At 43.5% G+C, this 24,758-nt stretch overlaps 1 protein-coding gene across 3 annotated transcripts in view; it reads left to right on the forward strand.

Annotated features, from left to right (window-relative positions):
- The first annotated feature begins 3,233 nt into the window (after positions 1 to 3,233).
- LOC135522892 (laminin subunit alpha-1-like) overlaps positions 3,234 to 24,758 on the forward strand; it is a 109,999-nt gene continuing 88,474 nt past the window's right edge. For all 3 annotated transcript variants that reach the window (XM_064949569.1, XM_064949571.1, XM_064949570.1), the window contains exons 1-3: positions 3,234 to 3,495; positions 10,668 to 10,838; positions 11,051 to 11,163. In XM_064949569.1, the coding sequence (XP_064805641.1) occupies positions 3,432 to 3,495; positions 10,668 to 10,838; positions 11,051 to 11,163 (348 nt within the window). In that variant the 5' untranslated portion in view covers positions 3,234 to 3,431. The remainder of the gene's footprint in view (positions 3,496 to 10,667; positions 10,839 to 11,050; positions 11,164 to 24,758) is intronic.

Here is a 24,758-nt window from a genome sequence, read left to right on the forward strand (position 1 = left end):
ATGGTCTCCACGTGTTTGATGCCATTCCATTGGCTCATGGTCTCCAGGTGTTTGATGTCATTCCATTGGCTCATGGTCTCCAGGTGTTTGATGCCATTCCATTGGCTCATGGTCTCCACGTGTTTGATGCCATTCCATTGGCTCATGGTCTCCACGTGTTTGATGCCATTCCATTGGCTCATGGTCTCCAGGTGTTTGATGCCATTCCATTGGCTCATGGTCTCCAGGTGTTTGATGCCATTCCATTGGCTCATGGTCTCCAGGTGTTTGATGCCATTCCATTGGCTCATGGTCTCCAGGTGTTTGATGCCATTCCATTGGCTCATGGTCTCCAGGTGTTTGATGTCATTCCATTGGCTCCGTTCTGGACATTATTATGAGCCGTTCTCCCCTCAGCAGCCTCATTTGATCTGTACAATTAATAATCATCCCTATTGTGTCTCTGTCCTCTTGTATCGCCATGTACAATGGCAAGGCATTTCTTCTTGAGAAGGGACTTTCTGGAAAAAGTCACAAAAGTCATTGATTCTACAAAAAGGGCGAGGACGTTGCCTCGTTAAAACATTACAGAGATCCTTCCCATAAAATAATTGAATACAAGTCTGACAGGCATGCATTCATGGGAGGAGCGGTCTGTAATTATAGAATCTGAATGTGGCTAAGACTTGAATAGTTGATTTAGTAGTCTTTTACTGCAGTACTGTTTCCCTTAACATTCCCACCCATTTTCATTGTATCCACAAGAGGGCAGTATACATACACTCCTGACCAGATAATGACACACAATTTAGCTGACACAAGTCACTTATAAATTCTCCATATGGCTGTTTCTTGTCATTGTTGGTAGCTGTTGGTTTTGTGATGTTGTCAGCTAAGCCATCTATAGTAATTGAAAAGTTTAAAGTAGTAGTTGAATATTGGTTAAAAATACACTTTTTTTGGAAAGATGTATAGGTAAATGGATCAAATGTTCCTTTTGTTTTCGCTGTGATATCCACAGGTATAAATAACTTTGTTTTGCTTTGTTGAAATTAGTCTGGAAGACAAGATTCCAATGTTTCATACATTCACAAATAAAATAAAATAAAATAAAATGTATTTATATAGCCCTTCGTACATCAGCTGATATCTCAAAGTGCTGTACAGAAACCCAGCCTAAACCCCCAAACAGCAAGCAATGCAGGTGTAGAAGCACGGTGGCTAGGAAAAACTCCCTAGAAAGGCCAAAACCTAGGAAGAAACCTAGAGAGGAACCAGGCTATGGGGGGTGGCCAGTCCTCTTCTGGCTGTGCCGGGTGGAGATTATAACAGAACATGGCCAAGATGTTCAAATGTTCATAAATGACAGCATAGTCGAATAATAATAAGGCAGAACAGTTGAAACTGGAGCAGCAGCATGGCCAGGTGGACTGGGGACAGCAAGGAGTCATCATGTCAGGTAGTCCTGGGGCATGGTCCTAGGGCTCAGGTCCTCAGAGAGAGAGAAAGAAAGAGAGAAAGAGAGAATTAGAGAACGCACACTTAGATTCATACAGGACACCGAATAGGACAGGAGAAGTACTCCAGATATAACAAACTGACCCTAGCCCCCCGACACATAAACTACTGCAGCATAAATACTGGAGGCTGAGACAGGAGGGGTCTCGAGATACTGTGGCCCCATCCGAGGACACCCCCGGACAGGGCCAAACAGGAAGGATATAACCCCACCCACTTTGCCAAAGCACAGCCCCCACACCACTAGAGGGATATCTTCAACCACCAACTTACCATCCTGAGACAAGGCTGAGTATAGCCCACAAAGATCTCCGCCATGGCACAACCCAAGGGGGGGGCGCCAACCCAGACAGGATGACCACATCAGTGAATCAACCCACTCAGGTGACGCACCCCTTCCAGGGACGGCATGAGAGAGCCCCAGTAAGCCAGTGACTCAGCCCCTGTAATAGGGTTAGAGGCAGAGAATCCCAGTGGAAAGAGGGGAACCGGCCAGGCAGAGACAGCAAGGGCGGTATGTTGCTCCAGAGCCTTTCCGTTCACCTTCCCACTCCTAGGCCAGACTACACTCAATCATATGACCCACTGAAGAGATGAGTCTTCAGTAAAGACTTAAAGGTTGAGACCGAGTTTGCGTCTCTGACATGGGTAGGCAGACCGTTCCATAAAAATGGAGCTCTATAGGAGAAAGCCCTGCCTCCAGCTGTTTGCTTAGAAATTCTAGGGACAATTAGGAGGCCTGCGTCTTGTGACCGTAGGGTACGTGTAGGTATGTACAGCAGGACCAAATCAGAGAGATAGGTAGGAGCAAGCCCATGTAATGCTTTGTAGGTTAGCAGTAAAACCTTGAAATCAGCCCTTGCTTTGACAGGAAGCCAGTGTAGGGAGGCTAGCACTGTGGTAATATGATCAAATGTTTGGGTTCTAGTCAGGATTCTATCAGCCGTATTTAGCACTAACTGAAGTTTATTTAGTGCTTTATCCGGGTAGCCGGAAAGTAGAGCATTGCAGTAGTGTAACCTAGAAGTGACAAAAGCATGGATACATTTTTCTGCATCATTCATAGGCTTGTATTAAATGTTTAAGTACAGTTGGTTGTGATTATTGAATGCCCTGCATAACTTTGATGGAAAAAGGCACCTACGCTTTCCATTCCAGTATCACAACCATGGTTCAATATTTACATGGACTTTAGTTTATTATCAGCAGAATAACAGTATCTGGTGAACTGTAGGCTACTGTTATGTAAATTGTGCAGCGTTTACCTCTGCTTGTATAGAGGTTAAACGGCTACTTTTTGTACAGTTGTACAATTTGGTGTAATAATCCAATTACAACGACTGCTTGCCAAGTTGTGAAGCATAGTTGAATATCCAAACTGCATGATATATTTTATGTAGGATGTTGACATAATTAAATCATCAAATAGACTATAGGCTGCTAGGTAGACTACATAAAAAAGTGGCCTTCATTTAAAATATATTTTTTTAAACCGTTTCAAATTTGGTGCAAAGTTTTTGTTATTCTAAACCTTTCTAAAATAAAATTATCATTAAACACAAAACAGTGTACATTTGTAAAGGTCAAAGCCATCTTAATTTGGAAAGAGTAGTTGAGCGTAAAAGGCAGCAATTATAAAATCTCGACAAATTTGGTCAACCCCCCCTACTCCTCACCAAATGGTGCGGTCCAGCCAGGGACTTTGTAGCGGGACGAAAGAAAAACGTTGAGACAAAAGTTAGCTGAATGAGTGAGGGGAGAGAGAAGAGTGGAAGAGGGGTACACGCTGAACAGATGACAGAGAGAGACCATAGGCGAAACGAATGTGCATGACAACTTTAGGCTATAAATTCCTGTTAAACATTAGAAAATATATCCCTAAATTAATATTGGAGACATTTATTAGAAGCCGAAGTCCACATGTGTTGTGAAAGATGAGGCTCTTTTGCTGTGCAATTGTGCTGCTATCTGCATCCTCCGCGGAGTGCCAGCAAAGAGGTGAGCTGGAAATAATCCCTTTCCGATTGACTGCATTTACACTCTTTCAGCACGAGGTCTCAATGCGTCCGAGGCAAAGCATTTTATTTATTTATTCTTAAAGCAATGTATGGGATATGCACTTTAATTTATGTAGAGCATAAGTGGAATATTAGGAATATTAGATGTATCTTTGTTGATAGAAGGCATTTTGAGTAATTAATATTTTACCGTTCTTTACATTTGCCAGTTTAAAACAGAAATAGCCTAATATGTATTGCATAAATTGAGTGAAAAGTAATAGGTGTGTTGGTGTTGAAATTGCGGACAATAATTCAGCCATTAATTTACAATTACAAACAGGAGGATTCTAAATTATTACAAACTATGCTATCCAGTTTTAATACAACCAGTTGCATAAACAGGAAACTAATATCACTGTCCAATCTACATGATAGGTACTTTGTTAAACCGTTATTAGTTCTCACCTTGAGAGAAATTCCGGGCCATTGTCATTGAAATGATTTACAATTGCTGACGCCTCTTTCTCCAAAGCACAGTCACGCTAACATGCTAGGGTCGCCTCAAGGCCCAATTCAATTCCTCTAATTGTAACAACAATCATCAGTAGAAAATGTTTGAGGTGCAGATTTTAGGCTTCAAATAGACCAACTTTCATTACGTCTCCTCTCCTTTTTATTTTTTTTATTACATTGGAATCAAGATCAGATGTTGATGTGCTGTGTAACTTGTCCCCCCATTCAATTCAATACATTTAAGGAACACTTTTAATTTAATTGATATTCTTGAATACTGAATACTCGCTTTCTTGTAAGAGACTTCTTCTCAAACGTAATTGGAGAAGCTTCTACCTATACTTGTTGGCATAACCATGTTGGGGATCTTCATATGCCACAATTACATGTATTAAATTGTAGGGCTGTCAAATGATATATTTTTTTAAAATCAAGTTAATTGCATGTTTTTCTGTAGTTAATTACTGTTCAAATAATATATATATTTTTTTTAATTGTTCAAATTTGACCCAATTTTTTACCTTTATTTAACTAGGCAATTCAGTTAAGAATACATTCTTATTGTCAATGCTGGCTTAGGAACAGTGGGTGAACTGCCTTGTTCAGGGGCAGAATGACAGATTTGTACCTTGTCACCTCAGGGATTTGAACTTGCAATCTTCCAGTTACTAGTCCAACGCTCTAACCACTAGGCTACCCTGCCTCCCCAATTAAATGCCCACACCAGTTTTTCAAACTAAAAGATGATGGCCAGAGCTTACCCATGGTGTTGCACAACAATGTAAGTCAATCAGTCATAGTTTTAGTCAAAGGATGATATACTTGGGCTTGAAGTGACAAACCCGAACTGCCCGCTTCTTGCAAATTCGTACCGATGCCTTGTCTTTTCCTAAGAAATGAGGTGTAAATTATTTTTATCCTACGTTTCATTTTAGGGCTGGGTTTTATTTGAATGGTACCACCCACCGTCATGGCATTGTTTATTAATCAGAAACACCTGTAAAGTTCACTAGTCACTGAGCAACAGATAATCTTTGGCTATAGCAAAGATGATGGATGGTACAGAGCCATCGGAAAGTATTCAGACCCCTTTACTTTTTTCACATTGTTGTTATGTTACAGCCGTATTCTAAAATGGAGTAAATAGTTTTTCCCCCCTTATCAATCTACACACAATATCCCATAATGACAAAAAGCAAAAACAGGTTTTTAGATATTTTTGCAAATGTACAATAAAAAAACCCTGAAATTTCACATTTACATAAGTATTCAAACCCTTTGCTTGGTTGAAGCACCTTTGGCAATGATTACAGCCTAGAGTCTTGCTGTGACTCTACAAGCTTGGCACACCTGTATTTGGGGAGTTTCTCACATTCTTCTCTGCAGATCCTCTCAAACCTCTGTCAGGTTGGATGGGGAGCGTCCCTGCATAGCTATTTTCAGGTCTCTCCAGAGATGTTCAATCGGGTTCAAGTCCGGGCTCTGAATGGGCCACTCAAGGACATTCAGAGACTTGTTCCAAAGCCACTCCTGCATTGTCTTGGCTATGTGCTTAGGGTCATTGTCCTGTTGGAAGGTGAACCTTCACTCCAGTCTGAGGTCCTGAGTGCTCTGGAGCAGGTTTTCATTAAGTATCTCTCTGTACTTCATCTTTCCCTTGATCCTGACTAGTCTCCCAGTCCCAGCCACTGAAAAACATCCCCACAGCATGATGCTGCCACCACCATGCTTCACCGTAGGGATGGTGCCAGCTTTCCTCCAGACGTGACGCTTGGCATTCAGGCCAAAGAGTTCAATCTTGGATTCATCAGTCAAGAGAATCTTGTTTCTCATGGTCTGAGAGTCCTTCAGGTGCCTTTTGGCAAACTCCTAGCGGGCTGTTGTGTGCCTTTTACTGAGGGGTTGCTTCCATCTGGCCACTCTACCAAAAAGGCCTGATTGGTGGAGTGCTGCAGAGATGATTGTCCTTCTGGAAGGTTCTTCCATCTCCACAGAGGAACTCTGGAGATCTGTCAGAGCGACCATCAGGTTCTTGGTCACCTCCCTGACCAAGTCCCTTCTCCCCGATTGCTCAGTTTGGCTGGGCGGCCAGCTCTAGGAAGAGTCTTCGTGGTCCCAATGTCACGGCCGTCGAAAGAACTAGACCAAAGCGCAGCGTGGTGATCATACATATTCCTTTTACTTAGGATGACGCCGACAAAAACAATAAACAATACAAAACCATTGTGCAGCTTAAGTGCTATGTGCCACAAACAAGTTAACTTCCCACAAAGAAAGGAGGGAAAGGGGCTACCTAAGTATGGTTCCCAATCAAAGACAACGATAGACAGGTGTCGCTGATTGAGAACCATACCCGGCCAAAACCTAGAAATACAAAACCAAGAATGCCCACCCCACATCACACCCTGACCTCACCAAATAGAGAAATAAAACCGCTCTCTAAGGTCAGGGTGTGACATCCAAACTTCTTCCATTTAAAAATGATGGAGGCCACTGTGTACTTGGGGACCTTCAATGCTGCAGAAATGTTTTGGTACCCTTCCCCAGATCTGTGCCTTGACACAATCCTGTCTCAGAACTCTACAGACAATTCCTTCGATCTCATGGTTTGGTTTTATTAGCAAAAAAATTCTAAAAACCTGTTTTCGGTATGTCGTTATGGGGTATTGCGTGTAGATTGATGAGGAAAAATAATTTAATACATTTTAGAATAAGGCTGTACCATATCAAAATGTGAAAAAGTCAGGGGTCTGAATATTTTCCAATTGCACTACAGCTTTTAAGCCATGGAGCAACAAATTGCAGATGAACAGCAGATCAACATTCGGTGCGGTGTGTGTTCCCTAGCACTTTTCCCTCAGGGAAATGATCAACCTCGTAGGCTGAAACTACTGTCCTTACTGCTGCTGATCTGACTACCGGGACTGCTTGGTCTGATCTGCCTCATTATTTGAAGTAAAGAAGGATTATAAATGTAATCACAAATCACCCTCTCATCTCAATTTTCAAGGCATCAGTATTTGAAGTAAATGGTTTACTCTGTAGGCAGATGCAATAGTGGAATTGCACATGTTTCTTTTGAGTCTGATAGCCTATGAAAGCCTCAGACATGTAGGCTTTGGTTAAAGTCAAAATCCCACAGTGGTGCGGTGCTATAAGTGAAAATCCATCTTTCTCTCAGGTGCAGGGTGAAGATGCTAAATGGACCCCCCCACACTGCCTTCTACCAAAATGTTTTATGGCAAAGTGGTGGTAACTTTGTTACCTGACAATACACACTGTACAAGTCAGACACAAAACCAAAATGTGACAATACACACTGTACAAGTCAGACACAATACCGAAATGTGACAATACACACTGTACAAGTCAGACACAATACCAAAACGTGACAATACACACTGTACAAGTCAGACACAATACCAAAACGTGACAATCCTCTCCAATCTGACATTTATTAATTTGTATACTAGACTAATATTTAGAGGTAATAATAACTTGAATAATATCAATGAAATGCTACTGATAATAATAAAGTGTAATGGAAAATAGGGAAGTTGCAGAGAAAACACATGTGTTTCTCTTGAGTCTGATATGCGCCAAACCCCCCCCCCCCGCTCAGTGACCCTGTACATTGGCCATGAATATGATTATTGACTATTGACTGTGAGACTATTGACTGTGAGGGGGAGGTTTACTCAGAATATTAAGAACAAGAAATTTACAAATAAACTCCCTGTCTTAAGATTTATATTTTTACTAAAATATATTATTTACTCATATGTTCCACACAGAGAATGCATTGATCAGTTAAAATATTTGTAATGTTTAATCAATTCACCATCACTGTTTACACAACATTCTTTGCTAAACCGAGTGCCCTGAGCGTTGAGTAACGCGACCTGAACTGCTGAACTGGTAGCTGGCTATCATCTTCAGCCACGGACAGCATTTTTACCTTATCAACCCAGATGCTATCTACCAGTGAACTGTTGAAATGTTAGTCTTTTGTGTTCAGTGGCATTCCAAAGATGGCAGCCGCTCAGCAGAAGCCGCTCCTGGGTAAGGCTGATGAGATGACCTCTGACCATTGGGGGCCTGCTCAGATCTAAGCCAGTCAATCATGGGGCCCTGTTATCCAAACATTGACCAGGCCTCACTGACTGACTGATGTCCCTCTCACACTAATGAAAGGTGGTGGGGGGGGATATCCCAACTCCCCATGATACCCCTGCAGGGAGTGGGGTCACAGCCAGGGAAGCCATTGTACAGCGCCCCTGGAGCAATTAGGGTTAAGTACCTTACTCAAGGGTAGAGCGACAGATTTGTTGACCTTGTCGCCTCCAGAATTCAAACCAGCAACCTTTGGTTACTGGCCCAATGCTCTAACCTCGAGGCTACCTGCCGCCCCACTGTACCCACTGACCTGGTTACGCATCCACCGTAGTTGCTAAACTGTGGGGATATAGCCATTTAGTTCACATCACATCATCTCAAGCAGTTTAGTCCAAAAAGCTGTATAATGTAGGATGTCAGATAAGCTGATGAAGATAATTATGGGGCTAATATTACAGTTAACTCTAATAAGACATGAGGATATTAAAGCCCATCATTAAATAAAAATGACAAGTTGGACAAGGATGCTAATTTGGCTTTGATTTAATTTTCCGCCACATGCAGGCGTTCACCATGGAGCCCAGATTTGGTCGGCAGATGCAGACAGATGATTAAAGCATCCCCAGTGCAAAGGAGCCCCAGGAAATAAGCTTAAGAAGCCTGAAATGACCACAAATCACCACATCTATGGGTGACATCAGTGTCTGACTATGTGCCAGTCAGCCATTTAGTAGCGCTGATTAGCAGTGTGCTGTTACATCACGACTAGGTGGTGATTTATTGATGAAATAGCAGGACCTGACTGATGGTCCCTGTCCACAACCAGTTGCTGTGTCAATAACATCCCCCCGGGCTGTCACTGTGTCACTTGCCTTCCCACAGTTATTTGCACCTGGTTAGATCATGTCAAAGCTAGGTACTGTAAAATAACCCTCTCTGGGATTAAGACTACCATGAGCCAAAATGAGCCAAAATATGAAATATTGGGTTTCACTTTCACAGGATCAAATCCATAAGGATTTGAGATTTGGCTCTGATGTTTTAAAGTCAATTAACGCAATTGATTTTTAAACAAGGAAAACATTGTGAGTTTGGTGGTCAGGAACATGGTTGAGGTTTCTTTCATGACAAACCATGACCAGGATGGTTTCTAAGATTGAATAAAATCATTTTTAAGCTGTTAAAAACATTATAACAAGCTAATAAATAGTCAACATGAAAAGAATAATTGCTTTCCAATCCACTCTCCCTGCATTTCCCCTTTACAGCCCACAGAGCTCAGGGGTCAAGCCTCTCTGTCGATGAGAAATCAGCAGCCACAGCAGACAGACAGGTGGACAGACAGTCAGTCAGTCAGTCATACCAATTTCACACTGTCTTGCCGAACCGTACTGTACTGTCTCGTTACCGATCAGTGGGTCTGACTCCGAGACAGTCTACCACTCGTCTGGTCAGATGTCTCAACCGTACTGTACTGTCTCATTACCGATCAGTGGGTCTGACTCCGAGACAGTCTACCACTCGTCTGGTCAGATGTCTCAACCCCACTGTACTGTCTCATTACCGATCAGTGGGTCTGACTCCGAGACAGTCTACCACTCGTCTGGTCAGATGTCTCAACCGTACTGTACTGTCTCGTTACCGATCAGTGGGTCTGACTCCGAGACAGTCTACCACTCGTCTGGTCAGATGTCTCAACCGTACTGTACTGTCTCGTTACCGATCAGTGGGTCTGACTCCGAGACAGTCTACCACTCGTCTGGTCAGATGTCTCAACCGTACTGTACTGTCTCGTTACCGATCAGTGGGTCTGACTCCGAGACAGTCTACCACTCGTCTGGTCAGATGTCTCAACCGTACTGTATTGTCTCATTACCGATCAGTGGGTCTGACTCCGAGACAGTCTACCACTCGTCTGGTCAGATGTCTCAGTGCTGCTATGTCATTAGGCTAACAACTCCAGTTTCCTGGAGGGCCTCTGAAGGCCTCACCATCACTGTTCTCAGGAATGCTTTGGGACCGTTCAATTCAATAGGATTAAGTCGTAGGCCAAGCTCACAATGGCCACCTTCCCCTGGAAAGCGTACATATGTTTTAGATCTTAGAGAGGAGTTGTATTGATGTCTTTGAAATGCCAGTAAAGATCCCTTGTCAGAAAGGTCTGGAATGAAGTTCTGCTCATGAACAGCTTGTTTATCAACTATTAATAAACAGTGTAAGCATAATTTGTTATGCATTAGTTAACATGCATAAAGCAGTTATTAATCATGACCAACAGGCATTTAAAATTAATACTGAAGGGGGGGGGGGTGCTACTCAAAGACATGCCCTGCAGACAGAACACAGAGGAGAAATTATGAGGATGGGTCTGAATTGGTGGTGGGAGGTAAGGAGGGGTTGAAAGGGAGCAATTTTTTTGTGGGGGTGTGTGAAGTGTGTGTGTGTGTGTGTGTGTGTGTGTGTGTGTGTGTGTGTGTGTAAACAGACCATGTACTGTGTGTGTAGATGTCATGGTCTTAAACCCTACTGGGTCTCCCCCAGGTCTCTTCCCTGCCATCTTCAACCTGGCCAGTAATGCAGAGATCACCACCAACGCCACCTGTGGAGAGCCTGAGCCAGAGATGTACTGTAAACTGGTGGAACACGTACCAGGACGACGCATCCGCAACTCCCAGTGTCGGACCTGTAATGCCCAGAGTCAAAACCCCAAAGGTACTGGAGTTAGGACCCTCTGGGCGAAGGCGGAGAAGGGGAGGGAAGCAGTGTCTTGGGGTTTAACTCTGTGATGACTACTGGCTAGTGCTTCAGACAGTTTGACTTTCTACTGTCCCACTATCTTTGAGTTACAGTATCTGTCTGAAATACTGTACTTCTTGCGTGGATTCCAGGCATTCATTTTATTGCTTTCTCTTGATTTTATGCAGAGCAACATCCAATCACCAACGCCATTGACGGCACCAACGGGTGGTGGCAAAGCCCCAGCATTAAAAATGGCAGACAATTCCACTGGGTGACCCTCACACTAGATTTACACCAGGTAGGAACCTCCAGGACTGCAATGTCACTGGTTTAACGCTGCTTTCTTTAGCTACGGGCTGTGAACACACACACACGGTCACATGATTCCCAGATAATAGTTAGTTAGTGTGTGTCTGTGGTCTGGACACTTAGAAAATAGGTGCTATCTAGAACCTAAAATAGTTGTTCAGCTGTTCCCATAGAGGAACCCTTTGAAGAACCCTTTTTGGTTCCAGGTAGAACTATTTTGGTTTCATGTAGAATCCCTTTTGGGTTCCATGTAGAACCCTCTGTGGAAAGGGTTTTACATGGAACCCAAAATAGTTCTACCTGGAACCAAAAAGGGTTCCACCTAGGTTCTCCTATGGGGACAGCCAAAGAACCCTTTCAGAACCCTTTTTTCTGAGTGTAGTTCAGCAATTAGGAAACTCACCCTTGAACCCCACCACTGTGAGACCCTACCTCCACTCTCACTCACTGTATCCTCAACACTCCACTATGGCCTGTACACAGTTACAGGCAGTGGAGGCTGCTGAGGGGAGGACGGTTCTTAAGAATGTCTGGAAATCACATGGTTGATTCCATTCCATATGCTCCATTCCAGCCATTATTATGAACCGTCCTCCCCTCAGCAGCCTCTACTGGTCACAGGCCACTGCTAGACCACTACTGCAATGGAGGTGCAATTTATTGCCTGGATGGCCTGTCGCTCCCTCCATCTCTTTTTATTGCCTCTTCTTTCTCACACTCTCTTGCTCCACTCTTTCCGTCTCACTCACTGTCTTCTACAGTATCTCTCTGTCTCCTTCTCACTCTGTCTGTCTCCCTCCCTCCTTCACCTTGTGGGGTTGACTGAGCTGAGCCAGCTACTTTTAAAATAATTTTTCAACAGGTACTCAAAACAAGACACACTTTCACTGAGCCACACACACACTCTCTCACACGTACACACACACACACACACACATACACACATACACACACACATGTTAAGTTCTTCTATTTTCTTGGGGACCTAAAATGTATTTCCATTCAAAATCCTATTTTACGTAACTCTTAACCCTAACCCTAACCTTAACCTGTAACCCTAAACCTAACCCTAACCTTAACCTGTAACCCTAAACCAAACTCCTAACCATACATCTTACCACTAAACACTTACCCTTACCTTACTCTAATTGTAACCTAGCCCTCAACCTAACCCCAAGCTTAAAATATCCTTTGTCCTCATGGGGATCATTTCCCTTGTTTTAGGTCCTCACAAGGATAGAAGAACCAACACACATACACTCTGGGGATTAGACTGAACTGCAGTCACACAGTATATCTCTGGGGAATAGACTGAACTGTAGTCACACAGTATATCTCTGGGGAATAGACTGAACTGCAGTCACACAGTATATCTCACTGAACTGCAGTCACACAGTATATCTCTGGGGAATAGACTGAACTGCAGTCACACAGTATATCTCTGGGGATTAGACTGAACTGCAGTCACACAGTATATCTCTGGGGAATAGACTGAACTGCAGTCACACAGTATATCTCTGGGGAATAGACTGAACTGCAGTCACACAGTATATCTCTGGGGAATAGACTGAACTGCAGTCACACAGTATATCTCTGGGGAATAGACTGAACTGCAGTCACACAGTATATCTCTGGGGAATAGACTGAACTGCAGTCACACAGTATATACAGTACATTTTCAAGTAGATTTAAGTCAACTAACTTGACAACTCAGGAACATTCACTGTATTCTTGGCAAGCAACTCCAGTGTGGATTTGGCCTTGTGCTTTAGGTTATTGTCCTGCTGAAAGGTGAATTCATCTCCCAGTGTCTGGTGGAAAGCTTACTTAACCAGGTTTCCTCTAGGATTTTGCCTGTTCTTAGCTCCGTTCCGTTTCTTTTTTATCCTGAAAAACTCCCCAGTCCTTAACGATTACAAGCATACCCATAACATGATTCAGCCACCACTATGCTTGAAAATATGGAGAGTGGTACTCTGTAATGTGTTGTATTGGATTTGCCCCAAACATAACACTTTGTATTCAAGACATAAAGTGAATTACTTTGCCACATTTTTTGCAGTATTACTCTAGTGCCTTGTTGCAAACAGGATGCATGTTTTGGAATATTTGTATTCTCTACAGGCTTCTTTCTTTTGTCAATTAGGTTAGTATTGTGGAGTAACTACAATGTTGTTGATCCATCCTCAGTTTTCTCCTGTCACAGCCATTAAACTCTGTAACTGTTTTAAAGTCACCATTGGCCTCATGGTGAAATCACTGTGCGGTTTTCTTCCTCTCTGGCAACTGAGTTAGGAAGGACTCTTTGTAGTGACTGGGTGTATTGATACACCATCCAAAGTGTAATTAATAACTTCACCATGCTCAAAGGGATATTCAGTGTCTGCTTTTATTTTACCCATCTACCAATAGGTGCCCTTCTTTGTGAGGCATTGGAAAACCTCCCTCGTCTTTGTGGTTGAATCTGTGTTTGAAAATCACTCCTCGACTGAGGGACCTTACAGATAATTTTATGTGTGTGGTACAGAGATGAGGAAGTCATTCAAAAACCATGTTAAACCCTAAAATCATGTTAAACCCCTTATTATGTCACTTGTTCAGAATAATTTTACTCCTGAACCTATTTGGGCCATAGCAAAGGGGTTAAATACTTTTTGACCGAAGACATTTCAGCATTTCAAAAAACAAATATAAACATAATTCCACTTTGACATTAGGGGGTATTGTGTGTAGGTCAGTGACAAACAAATCTCAGTTTAATACATTTTAAATTCACGCTGTAACACAACAAAATGTGTACAGTGTCTTTCTGAAGCCACTGTACATCACTAGGGATTAGACTGAATATCTTTCTCATGCTTAGATGTGTCCCCTCCCCACTTCCACTTGGGAGTTCCGGCAACTTATATTGACCTCAGGAATGCAAAAATGGAACTCATTTGGAGGTAGACATCCCAGTAATTGTTTTCATGTGAAAACACAATCTTCAAAGTATGTGAGTGACTCAGTATGTCAGTGACTCAACCCAATAATGCAATATTCTCACACTAGATCAAACAAACATTTTTATTAAGTGATTAAAATAAATGTACATTATTAATACCAGATGTCAAGAACAATATAATAAACCCAGCCAAAATGACAAACTTCTCAAAACCAGAGCGGTTGACTTAAAATGGTTTCACGAGCAAAGAGAGACAAAAAAGATGAGCTTCTCAATGGGCGGTTTGTCTGGATGATTTCGTATGTCTCTACAAGCGTCCGATTTCCCACGAGCTAGTGCCTAGCATCCTCTCCTCTGACATCATTGATACGGTGCTTGGCCTTGGAAAGGAACTCAGATACTTTGTGTCGCAAACTAACTGCTACATCTCAATACCAACGTCTTCACGTGGGAGAACACTGATTCTCACAACAGTAACATGAATGCAACTTGTGCACTAAGAAATATTAAATTGGCGTTATACTGCATCTAGGGTATATCTTTATTAAAAACGGATGGCTTTGATTTCTGACGGTTCGAAAGTGGGTTTCACATTAGTTTACCGAGCCACAATGTACTGAACATAAATAAAATAGAATAAAAGATCCCAGAAATGCTCAATACGCATATAAAGCTTATTTCTCTGCAATGTGTTTACATTCCTGTTAGTGAGCATTTCTTTGTTAGTGAGCAAGATAATCCATCCACCTGACAGGTGTGGCATATCAAGAAGCTGATTAAACAGCATGATCATTACACAGGTGCTCCTTGTGCTGGGGACACTAAAAGGCCACTCTAAAATGTGCAGTTATATCACACAACACAATGCCACAGATGTCTAAAGTTTTGAGGGAGCATGCAATTATCATGCTGACTGCAGGAATGTCCACCAGAGCTGTTGCCAGAGATTTGAATGTTCATCACTCTACCATAAGCCGCCTTTAGAGAATATGACAGTACTTCCATCCGTTCTCACAACTGCAGACCACACCAGCCCAGGACCTCCACTTCCGGCTTCTTCACATGCAAAATATTTTTGTCTCTCTTTTGTGGGAAAAAACTCATTCTGATTGGCTGGGCCTGACTCCCAAGTGGGGGGGCCTATGGCTGCGCCCCTGCCCAGTGATGTGAAATCCATAGAAAAGGGCCTTGTGAATTTTTTTCAATTTTTTTCAATTGACTAACTCAGTAAAATTGGTGAAATGGTTGCATGTTGAGTTTATATTTTTGTTCATTGTATATACAGTGCATTCGGAAAGTATAAAGACACCTTGACCTTTTGCACATTTTGTTACTTTACAGTCTTATTCTAAAATTGATTACCGGTACATTTTAAAAATCCTCATCAATCTACACACAATACCCAATAATGACAAAGCGAAAACAGATAGTTTGACATTTTTGCAAATTTATTAAAAATGGAAATACCTTATTTACATAAGTATTCAGACCCTTTGCTATGAGCTCAGGTGGATCTTGTTTCCATTGATCATCCTTGAGATGTTTCAACAACTTGATTGAAGTCCACCTGTGGTAAATTCAAATTGATTGGACATGATTTGGAAAGGCACACACCTGTCTATATAAGCTCCCACAGTTGACAGTGCATGTCAGAGAAAAAACAAGCAAAAACCAAGGTTGAAGGAATTGTCCGTACAGCTCCGAGACAGGATGGTGTCGAGCCACAGATCTGGGGAAGGGTACCAAAACATTTCTGCATTATTGAAAGTACCCAAGAACACAGTGGCCACCATCATTCTTAAACGGAAGAAGTTTGGAACCAGAGAGTTCCTCTGTGGAGATAGGAGAACCTTCCAGAAGGACAACCATCAAGATTCTCTGGTCTCGTGAAACCAAGATTGAACTCTTTGGCCTGAATGCCAAGTGTCATGTCTAGAGCATGGTGATGGCAGCATCATGCTGTGGGGAGGTTTTTCAGCAGCAGGGACTAGTCAGGATCGAGGGAAAGATGAACAGAGAAAAGTACAGAGAGATCCTAGATGAAAACCTGCCCCTGAGCGTTCAGGACTGCAGACTGGGCCAAAGGTTCAAATCAAATAAAATGTTATTTGTCACATACACATGGTTAGCAGATGTTAATGTGAGTGTAGCGAAATGCTACTGCTTCTAGTTCTAACCGTGCAGTAATATCTAAGAAGTAATCTAACTATTCCCCAACAACTACCTAATACACACAAATCTAAAGGGGTGAATGAGAATATGTACATGTAAGTATATGGATGAGCGATGGCCGAGCAGCATAGGCAAGGTGCAATAGATGGTATAAAATACAGTATATACATCTGATATGAGTAATGTAAGATATGTAAACATTATTAAAGTGACATTATTTAGAGTGGCATTGCATAAAATGACTAGTAATCCATTTATTAAAGTGGCCAGTGATTGGGTCTCAATGTAGGCAGCAGCCTCTCTGAGTTAGTGATTGAACAGGGAGTACAGGAGAGGGCTGAGCAAGCACCCTTGTAGGGCCCCAGTGTTGAGGGTCAGCGAAGTGGAGATGTTGTTTCCTATTGCATTTTTACCACCACCTGGGGGGCAGTGTGATTGCGTCGTCTGTGGACCTGTTGGGGCAGTATGCAAACTGAAGTGGGTCTAGGGTGGCCGGTAAGGTGGAGGTCTAGGGTGGCCGGTAAGGTGGAGGTCTAGGGTGGCCGGTAAGGTGGAGGTCTAGGGTGGCCGGTAAGGTGGAGGTGATCCTTGACTAGTCTCTCAATGCACTTCATGATGACAGAAGTGAGTGCTACGGGGGGATAGTCATTTAGTTCAGTTATCTTTGCCTTCTTGGGTACAGGAACAATGGTAGCCATCTTGAAGCATGTGGAGAGTGGGATTGGGAGAGATTGAATATGTCCGTAAACACACCAGCCAGTTGTTCTGCGCATGCTTTGAGGACGTGGCTAGGGATGCCGTCTGGGCCAGCAGCCTTGCGAGGGTTAACATGTTTAAATGTTTTACTCATGTCAGCCAGGAAGAAGGAGAGGGGGGCAGTCCTTGTTAGCGGGCCACGACGGTGACACTGTATTATCCTCAAAGTGGGCAAAGAAGGTGTTTAGTGACGTCGGTCCGTGACGTGGCTGGATTTCTTTTTATAGTCCGTGATTTCCTGTAGACCCTGCCACATAGGTCTCATGTCTGAGTTGTCCACCTTGTCCCTTTACTGGCATTTCACTTGTTTGAATGTAAAATGTCAGAATAATATTAGAGAGAATGATTTATTTCTGCTTTTATTTATTTCATCACATTCCCAGTGGGTCAGAAGTTTACATATACTCAATTAGTATTTGGTAACATTGCCTTTAAATTGTTTAACTTGGGTCAAATGTTTTGGGTAGCCTTCCACAAGCTTCCCACAATAAGTTGGGTGAATTTTGGCCCATTCCTCCTGACAGAGCTGATGTAACTGAGTCAGGTTTGTAGGCCTCCTTGCTCGCACACGCTTTTTCAGTTCTGCCCACAAATTCTTTATGGGATTGAGATCAGGGCTTTGTGATGACCACTCCAATACCTTGACTTTGTTGTCCTTAAGCCATTTTGCCACAACTTTGGAAGTATGCTTGGGGTCATTGTCCATTCGAAAGACCCATTTGCGATCAAGCTTTAACTTGATGTTGCTTCAATATATCCACATAATTTTACCTCCTCATGATGCCATCTATTTTGTGAAGTGCACCAGTTCCTTCTGCAGCAAAGCACTCGCACAACATGATGCTGCCACCCCTTTGCTTCACGGTTGGGATGGTGTTCTTCGGCTTGCAAGCCTCCCCTTTTCCTCCAAAAATAACGATGGTCATTATGGCCAAACAGTTCTATTTTTGTTTCATCAGACCAGAGGACATTTCTCCAAAAAGTACGATCTTTGTCCCCATGTGCAGTTGCAAACTGTAGTCTGGCTTTTTAATGGCGGTTTTGGAGCAGTGGCTTCTTCCTTGCTGAGCAGCCTTTCAGGTTATGTAGGACTCGTTTTACTGTAGATATAGATACTTTTCTACCTGTTTCCTCCATGATCTTCACAAGGTCTTTTGCTGTTGTTCTGGGATTGATTTGCACTTTTCGCACCAAAGTACGTTAATCTCTACAAGACAGAACCCGTCTCCTTCCTGAGTGGTATGACGGCTGCTGGTCCCATGGTGTTTATATTTGCGTACTATTGTTTGTACAGATGAACATGGTACCTTCAAGGATGAACCAGACTTGTGGAGGTCCCCAATTTTTCTTTCTGAGGTCTTGGCTAATTTCTTTTGATTTTCCCACAATGTCATGCTAAGAGCCACTGAGTTTGAAGGTAGGCCTTGAAATATATCCACAGGTACACCTCTAATTGACTCAATGATGTCAATTAGCCTATCAGAAGCTTCTAAAGACAAAGAATTTTCCAAGCTGTTTAAATGCACAGCCAACTTTGTGTATGTAAACTTCTGACCCACTGGAATTGTGATACAGTGAATTAATCTGTCTGTAAACAATTGTTTGGAAAAATTCCTTGTGTCATGCACAAAGTAGATGACCTAACCGACATCCCAAAACTATAGTTTGTTAACAAGGAATGATTGGAGTGGTAGAAAAACGAGTTTTATTGACTCCAACCTAAAGGTATCTAAACTTCCGACTTCAACTGTATTCCAATACCTCTTTCCAGGGATAAACATGACACCAACCCTAAGGACACAGGAAAGACAAGTTTGGGACAAGTCTCTGAATGTCCTTGAGTCTCCCAGCCAGAGCCCGGACTTGAACCCGATCAAACATCTCTGGAGAGACCTGAAAATAGTTGTGCAGCTACGCTCCCCATACAACCTGACAGAGCTTGAGGCAATCTGCAGGGAACAATGGGAGAAACTCCCCAAATACAGGTGTGCCAAGCTTTTAGTGTCATACCCAAGAAGATTCAAGGCTGTAATCGATGCCAAAGGTGCTTCAACAAAGTACTGAGTAACGGGTCTGAACACTTATGTAAATGTAATATTTCTGTAAAAGTTCATGTGCATTTTTTTGCTTTGTATTATGTGTAAATTGATGAGGGAAAAAAACAATTTAAACAATTTAATCCATTTTAGAATAAGGCTGCAACATTACAAAATGTGGATAAAGTCAAGGGGTCTGAATACTTTCCGAATGCACTGTATATGATTATTTAAGCTATATTACGCATTCTATGTTAAGTGAATAAGTGAAATGCCTTTGGTGAAGACATGCGTTTTTTGGTTTGGTGCCTGTGGCATCCATCTTGATTAGAACACTCAGTGTGGTTCTTGGCAGACAGTACAAATATTGACCAGCATCCAGCAGGAGTTTAAACCCGACAGGAAAAAGTGTCACAGGGCTAATCTGCCTGTGTATTCCACACACACACACACACACACACACACACACACACACACACACACACACACACACACACACACACACACACACACACACACACACACACACACACACACACACAAACATTCCAATGTGTATTTGACCCTGACCCCAACCTTGACACCACTCTGTGCTTCATAACTTACAGTAACTGTTATGGTGAAAGAGCCTTGGTGCCTGTGGCCCCTTAACTACACTGGCATTATACTGGCAGATAGACACTGTCCTGTCCTGTCCTCTCTGAGCGCAAGTCCTGTCCTGTCTGGGGCTCTCCGGCCCCCATCGCCCTTCCCCCATCTCCCACCAACACAAAGGACTTACTCATCTCTCCCCTCCAGACAAAAAGGCCTGTTGTCAAATGCCAGCCTCTTATGTGATCGAACTCCAGTTGTCTGGATTCCTACTTTACTGCCACCACAGCAAATCTTAAATGCTTATACTGTCAAAGTTTGGTATTGGTCATGACAAGGCCTGAGAATGTACTGCTTTTCAGTGTCAGAGACACATCACAAAGAGGGGAGCGAAAGGAAACCTTTACACAATACTTAAGAAATTCACCTGACAACATCACATCAAATCAAATGTGTGTCTTACTGTGGGTCTTACTGTGGGTCTTACTGTGGGTCTAACTGTGGGTCTAACTGTGGGTCTAACTGTGGGTCTAACTGTGGGTCTAACTGTGGGTCTTACTGTGGGTCTAACTGTGGGTCTAACTGTGGGTCTTACTGTGGGTCTTACTGTGGGTCTTACTGTGGGTCTAACTGTGGGTCTAACTGTGGGTCTTACTGTGGGTCTAACTGTGGGTCTAATTGTGTGTCTTACTGTGGGTCTAACTGTGGGTCTAACTGTGGGTCTAACTGTGGGTCTAACTGTGGGTCTAACTGTGGGTCTAACTGTGGGTCTTATTGTGGGTCTTATTGTGGGTCTAACTGTGTGTCTTACTGTGTGTCTTACTGTGGGTCTAACTGTGGGTCTAACTGTGGGTCTAACAGTGGGTCTAACTATGGGTCTAACTGTGTGTCTAACTGTGGGTCTTTCTGTGTGTCTTACTGTGGGTCTAACTGTGGGTCTAACTTATTATCACAAACAGTTTGGTCTGTATTGTAACAGGCCAGAGGTTAGGACAAGGTAGGTGATTAGTAGAAAAAAGGACAAAGCTCGGACAACGTCTGTGGCGGCCATCTTTCTTCAGGGGCCTTGTTTTGGTCCAGCCTTCTTAGCTGTGGGGCTCAGAGAGCAGGATTTTGCTCCGCTATTTGAGCCCCACAGACACAGACACAGCCCAGACACACACACACACACACACACACACACACACACACACACACACACACAGCCCAGACACACACACACAGACACAGCCCAGACCCAGACACACACACACAGACACAGCCCAGACCCAGACACACACACACACACACACAGACACACACACACACTCACCCAGACACACACACTCACCCAGACACACACACTCACCCAGACACACACACACACACACACACACACACAGACACAGACACAGACACAGCCCAGACACACACACACACACACACAGACACAGCCCAGACACACACACACACACACACACACACACACACACACACACACAGACACAGCCCAGACACACACATACACACACACACAGACACAGCCCAGACACACACACACACACACAGACACACACACACAGACACAGCCCCTGACCCACACACAGACACACACACACAGACACAGCCCAGACCCACACACACACACACACACACACACACACACACACACACACACACACACACACAGCCCAGACCCGGACATACACAGACACACACACAGCCCAGACCCAAACACACACACACACACACACCCAGACACACCCAGACACACACACGAGCACGCGCACACACACACACACACACCCAGACACACACGCACACACACACCCAGACACACACGCACACACACACTCACCCAGACAGACACGCACACACACACTCACCCAGACACACACGCGCACACACACTCACCCAGACACACACACGCGCACACACACACTCACACACACACAAACACACACACACTCACCCAGACACACACACACACTCACCCACCCAGACACACAGACACAGCCCAGACCCAGACACACAGACACACACATACACCACACACACAGACACACACAGACACACACACAGAGACACACACACAGACACAGACACACACAGACACACACAGACAGACACACACAGACACACAGACACAGACACAGACACAGCCCAGACCCAGGGAGAAGATAAACTGGTGAGAACAGGGCACTTTTGTTGGCTTAGGGGCTGATGGGTAATCCCCCTGTCTCTTCCCTGAAGCCTGGTTCCCCTCGTTCCCACTGACTGGGTCCCCTGACTGTCACCTTGTTATCTTCCCCACACAGAGGCGAGTCCGGCTACCCGTCAGGAAGCACAGCTCTATTAATTAGTTATAATGTCAGGCCAAATGGAAAGGTGTTAGTAAGTGTATGTGCTTTCATTTAGTCTCGTAGGTCACAGTGTGCCCTTTGACACGATTCAGTCATCAAACACACTAGTCAGACATTTTCACTTATCCTTTGAGACAACACCCCCACCCCCCACCCCCCGATCCAAAATGGCAGCTAATTACTGTGGTGACACAGCAAAAACAATCCACGGCTTGCTTCCCTTGGCTACCGGCAGCCAGGTCTGGCTAGCTCACATCAAATCCGCTAGCCAGTCACTGTGACCAGGCAGCTTAGCCGAGGCATGTCATTACACACAGATTGGGCTCCTACTGGGCGGAATAGGATTTAGTTGGTAACGAACGGTTAAGAGACACAGTGGGAACAACTTTGCCCTCAGTGTCTAGTCATGAAGAACACTTTGTATTCTAGCCATCACGGTATCTAGCCCCGTCCAAAACATTTCTGAAATATGTCACTCAGGTCAGTTCTACAAATGCTTGCACGCTCTGCTATTCTATACCAATGAGCTTCTGACATAGATAGTAGCGGCTTGAAATAATTATACATTTGAAATAAGTGATATCTGGTGTATCCTCTAAACGGAGTGCTCTAGTAATTGGCTATTAGTTAAGTTCAGGCACAGAGGCAGCTAGTCTACCACCGTTCAGATCTGTCTCCACGCAGGACTGGAATGTTTGGGAGTCCACATGGATCTAGATTAGGCAGCGTTTCAATCACTAACCCAGCCCGGTCACAGAGTTTGTCCGCCCCGTTCGCCCCACGATAACAGTAAGCTCCTTTGAGGGAGATCACTGACACACACACGTACGCACGAACACATAACTTTCGCGTTCCACTCTTGCCCCCTATAAACAAAGAGCAGGAAAGGCCCATTGGATTAGACTGGAACAGAGACCAAAGAAAATCTCAGATGACCAAGTTTCCTCGATGAGAATAAAGACGCTTCCTGACAAAAGGATTCTACAGATTGAAGCCCCAGAGAGAGAAAGCTGCAGCTGGAACAGGAACGATAACCTGACACCCTTTTCCCCTGTTCCATCCATCTATCTTGTCTTTCAAAGACAAGGAAACAAACAAACATTCCCATACTGACTAAGGCATTTAGCCAAAGATGTTTTCGGGTCTTGTCTAGCTACCAGAGGCCCAGAGGCAGATGAATAATTCTAGACTGTAATGGAAGGATCAGACCTAACTGAGGGAAGTCAACCAGCTGAGAGGGATTGACATTTACATCGACTGGAACGACTCGATGTGGCTTTGCCGACGATACCTGCTAACGATTGAACAGGCACGTCGCTCGCAGTCACTCGCTGTCAAACAAGTCATGAATCGCCCGTAAATCAGCGGCGACTTGCCAGCAGGTAGATTTACAGCCTCACACAGCTGCTGACAACCTGAAGGGGTGGTTTAACATGTAGGAGTGGGTGTGGGGGGGGGGGGCACGTCACGCTGATGTGAACATCCTGTCTCAGGTGTCTAGTTTCCACTTATTCCCTGGGGAGACGCAGCGTTGACAAGCCAATAGGAGAAGCCGATAACGGATATGTCAGGTTCTGTTTGTGTGGGGCAGGCTAGACTGTTATTGGTGTCACTGAGACGGCCATAGAGAGGTGTGAGAGAGACTGGGAAAGAGAGAATGAGAAAGGCCCTTCAGGCAATAAATAGGACCTCCATTGCAGTAGTGGTCTAGCAGTGGCCTGTGACCAGTAGAGGCTGCTGAGGGGAGGACGGTTCATAATAATGGCTGGAATGGAGCATATGGAATGGAATCAACCATGTGATTTCCAGACATTCTTAAGAACCGTCCTCCCCTCAGCAGCCTCCACTGCCTGTAACTGTGTACAGGCCATAGTGGAGTGTTGAGGAGACAGTGAGTGAGAGTGGAGGTACAGTGCTTCCTCCTTTAAAAGATGCCTCATACTGCAGCACATCTTGTGGGCTGCTGCAGCATTCTATGGCACATTCTATGGCAGACATTTTTTTTATGTTAAGGCAAGTTAGTGCTAGTTGGACCACCAGAGGGCAACTTTGAGAAGCATTTGATAGTCTCCTGTATTGGCATTACTTTTTTTGTAATAACATAATACATGGGGTTGATTTTAAGATATTTGGCTTAATTAATGTGATATTATGGTGTTTCTATTCCGAGAAAAAGGAAAAATAAAACCCTCAGGGTTTCTATTAGTCTGGAATGGAAAATATTGCGCTGTACAACGTGATGGTCGGGAGTAGTCTACAGCATATGAGGATTGGAGGATTCTAAATTAATATCTAAGGGGCATAACATTTCCACACCCTAATTGTAGTGTAACCAATATTCATTTCGCCTATGGTAGGCCTACAGTATATCTAAACATATTTTTTTCAATGACATGACTCTGCCAATAATTACATTAAGAGGATTGGAGGATTCTAAATTAATATCTAAGGGGCATAACATTTCCACACCCTAATTGTAGTGTAACCAATATTCATTTCGCCTATGGTAGGCCTACAGTATATCTAAACATATTTTTTTCAATGACATGACTCTGCCAATAATTACATTAAGAGGATTGGAGGATTCTAAATTAATATCTAAGGGGCTTTTATATAATTCTAAATTAATTAATAATAATAATAATAGCTTTGTTTAAAAAGTAACAATATTTTGGAGATTTCGTTTTCATTTAACCTAGAGTGAGCGAGAAAAAGGCAGTTCTAGAACATGGGGTGAGACATT

This window comes from Oncorhynchus masou, chromosome 30 (assembly GCF_036934945.1).
Source record: "Oncorhynchus masou masou isolate Uvic2021 chromosome 30, UVic_Omas_1.1, whole genome shotgun sequence".
In the NCBI taxonomy this organism is placed as follows: domain Eukaryota; kingdom Metazoa; phylum Chordata; class Actinopteri; order Salmoniformes; family Salmonidae; genus Oncorhynchus; species Oncorhynchus masou.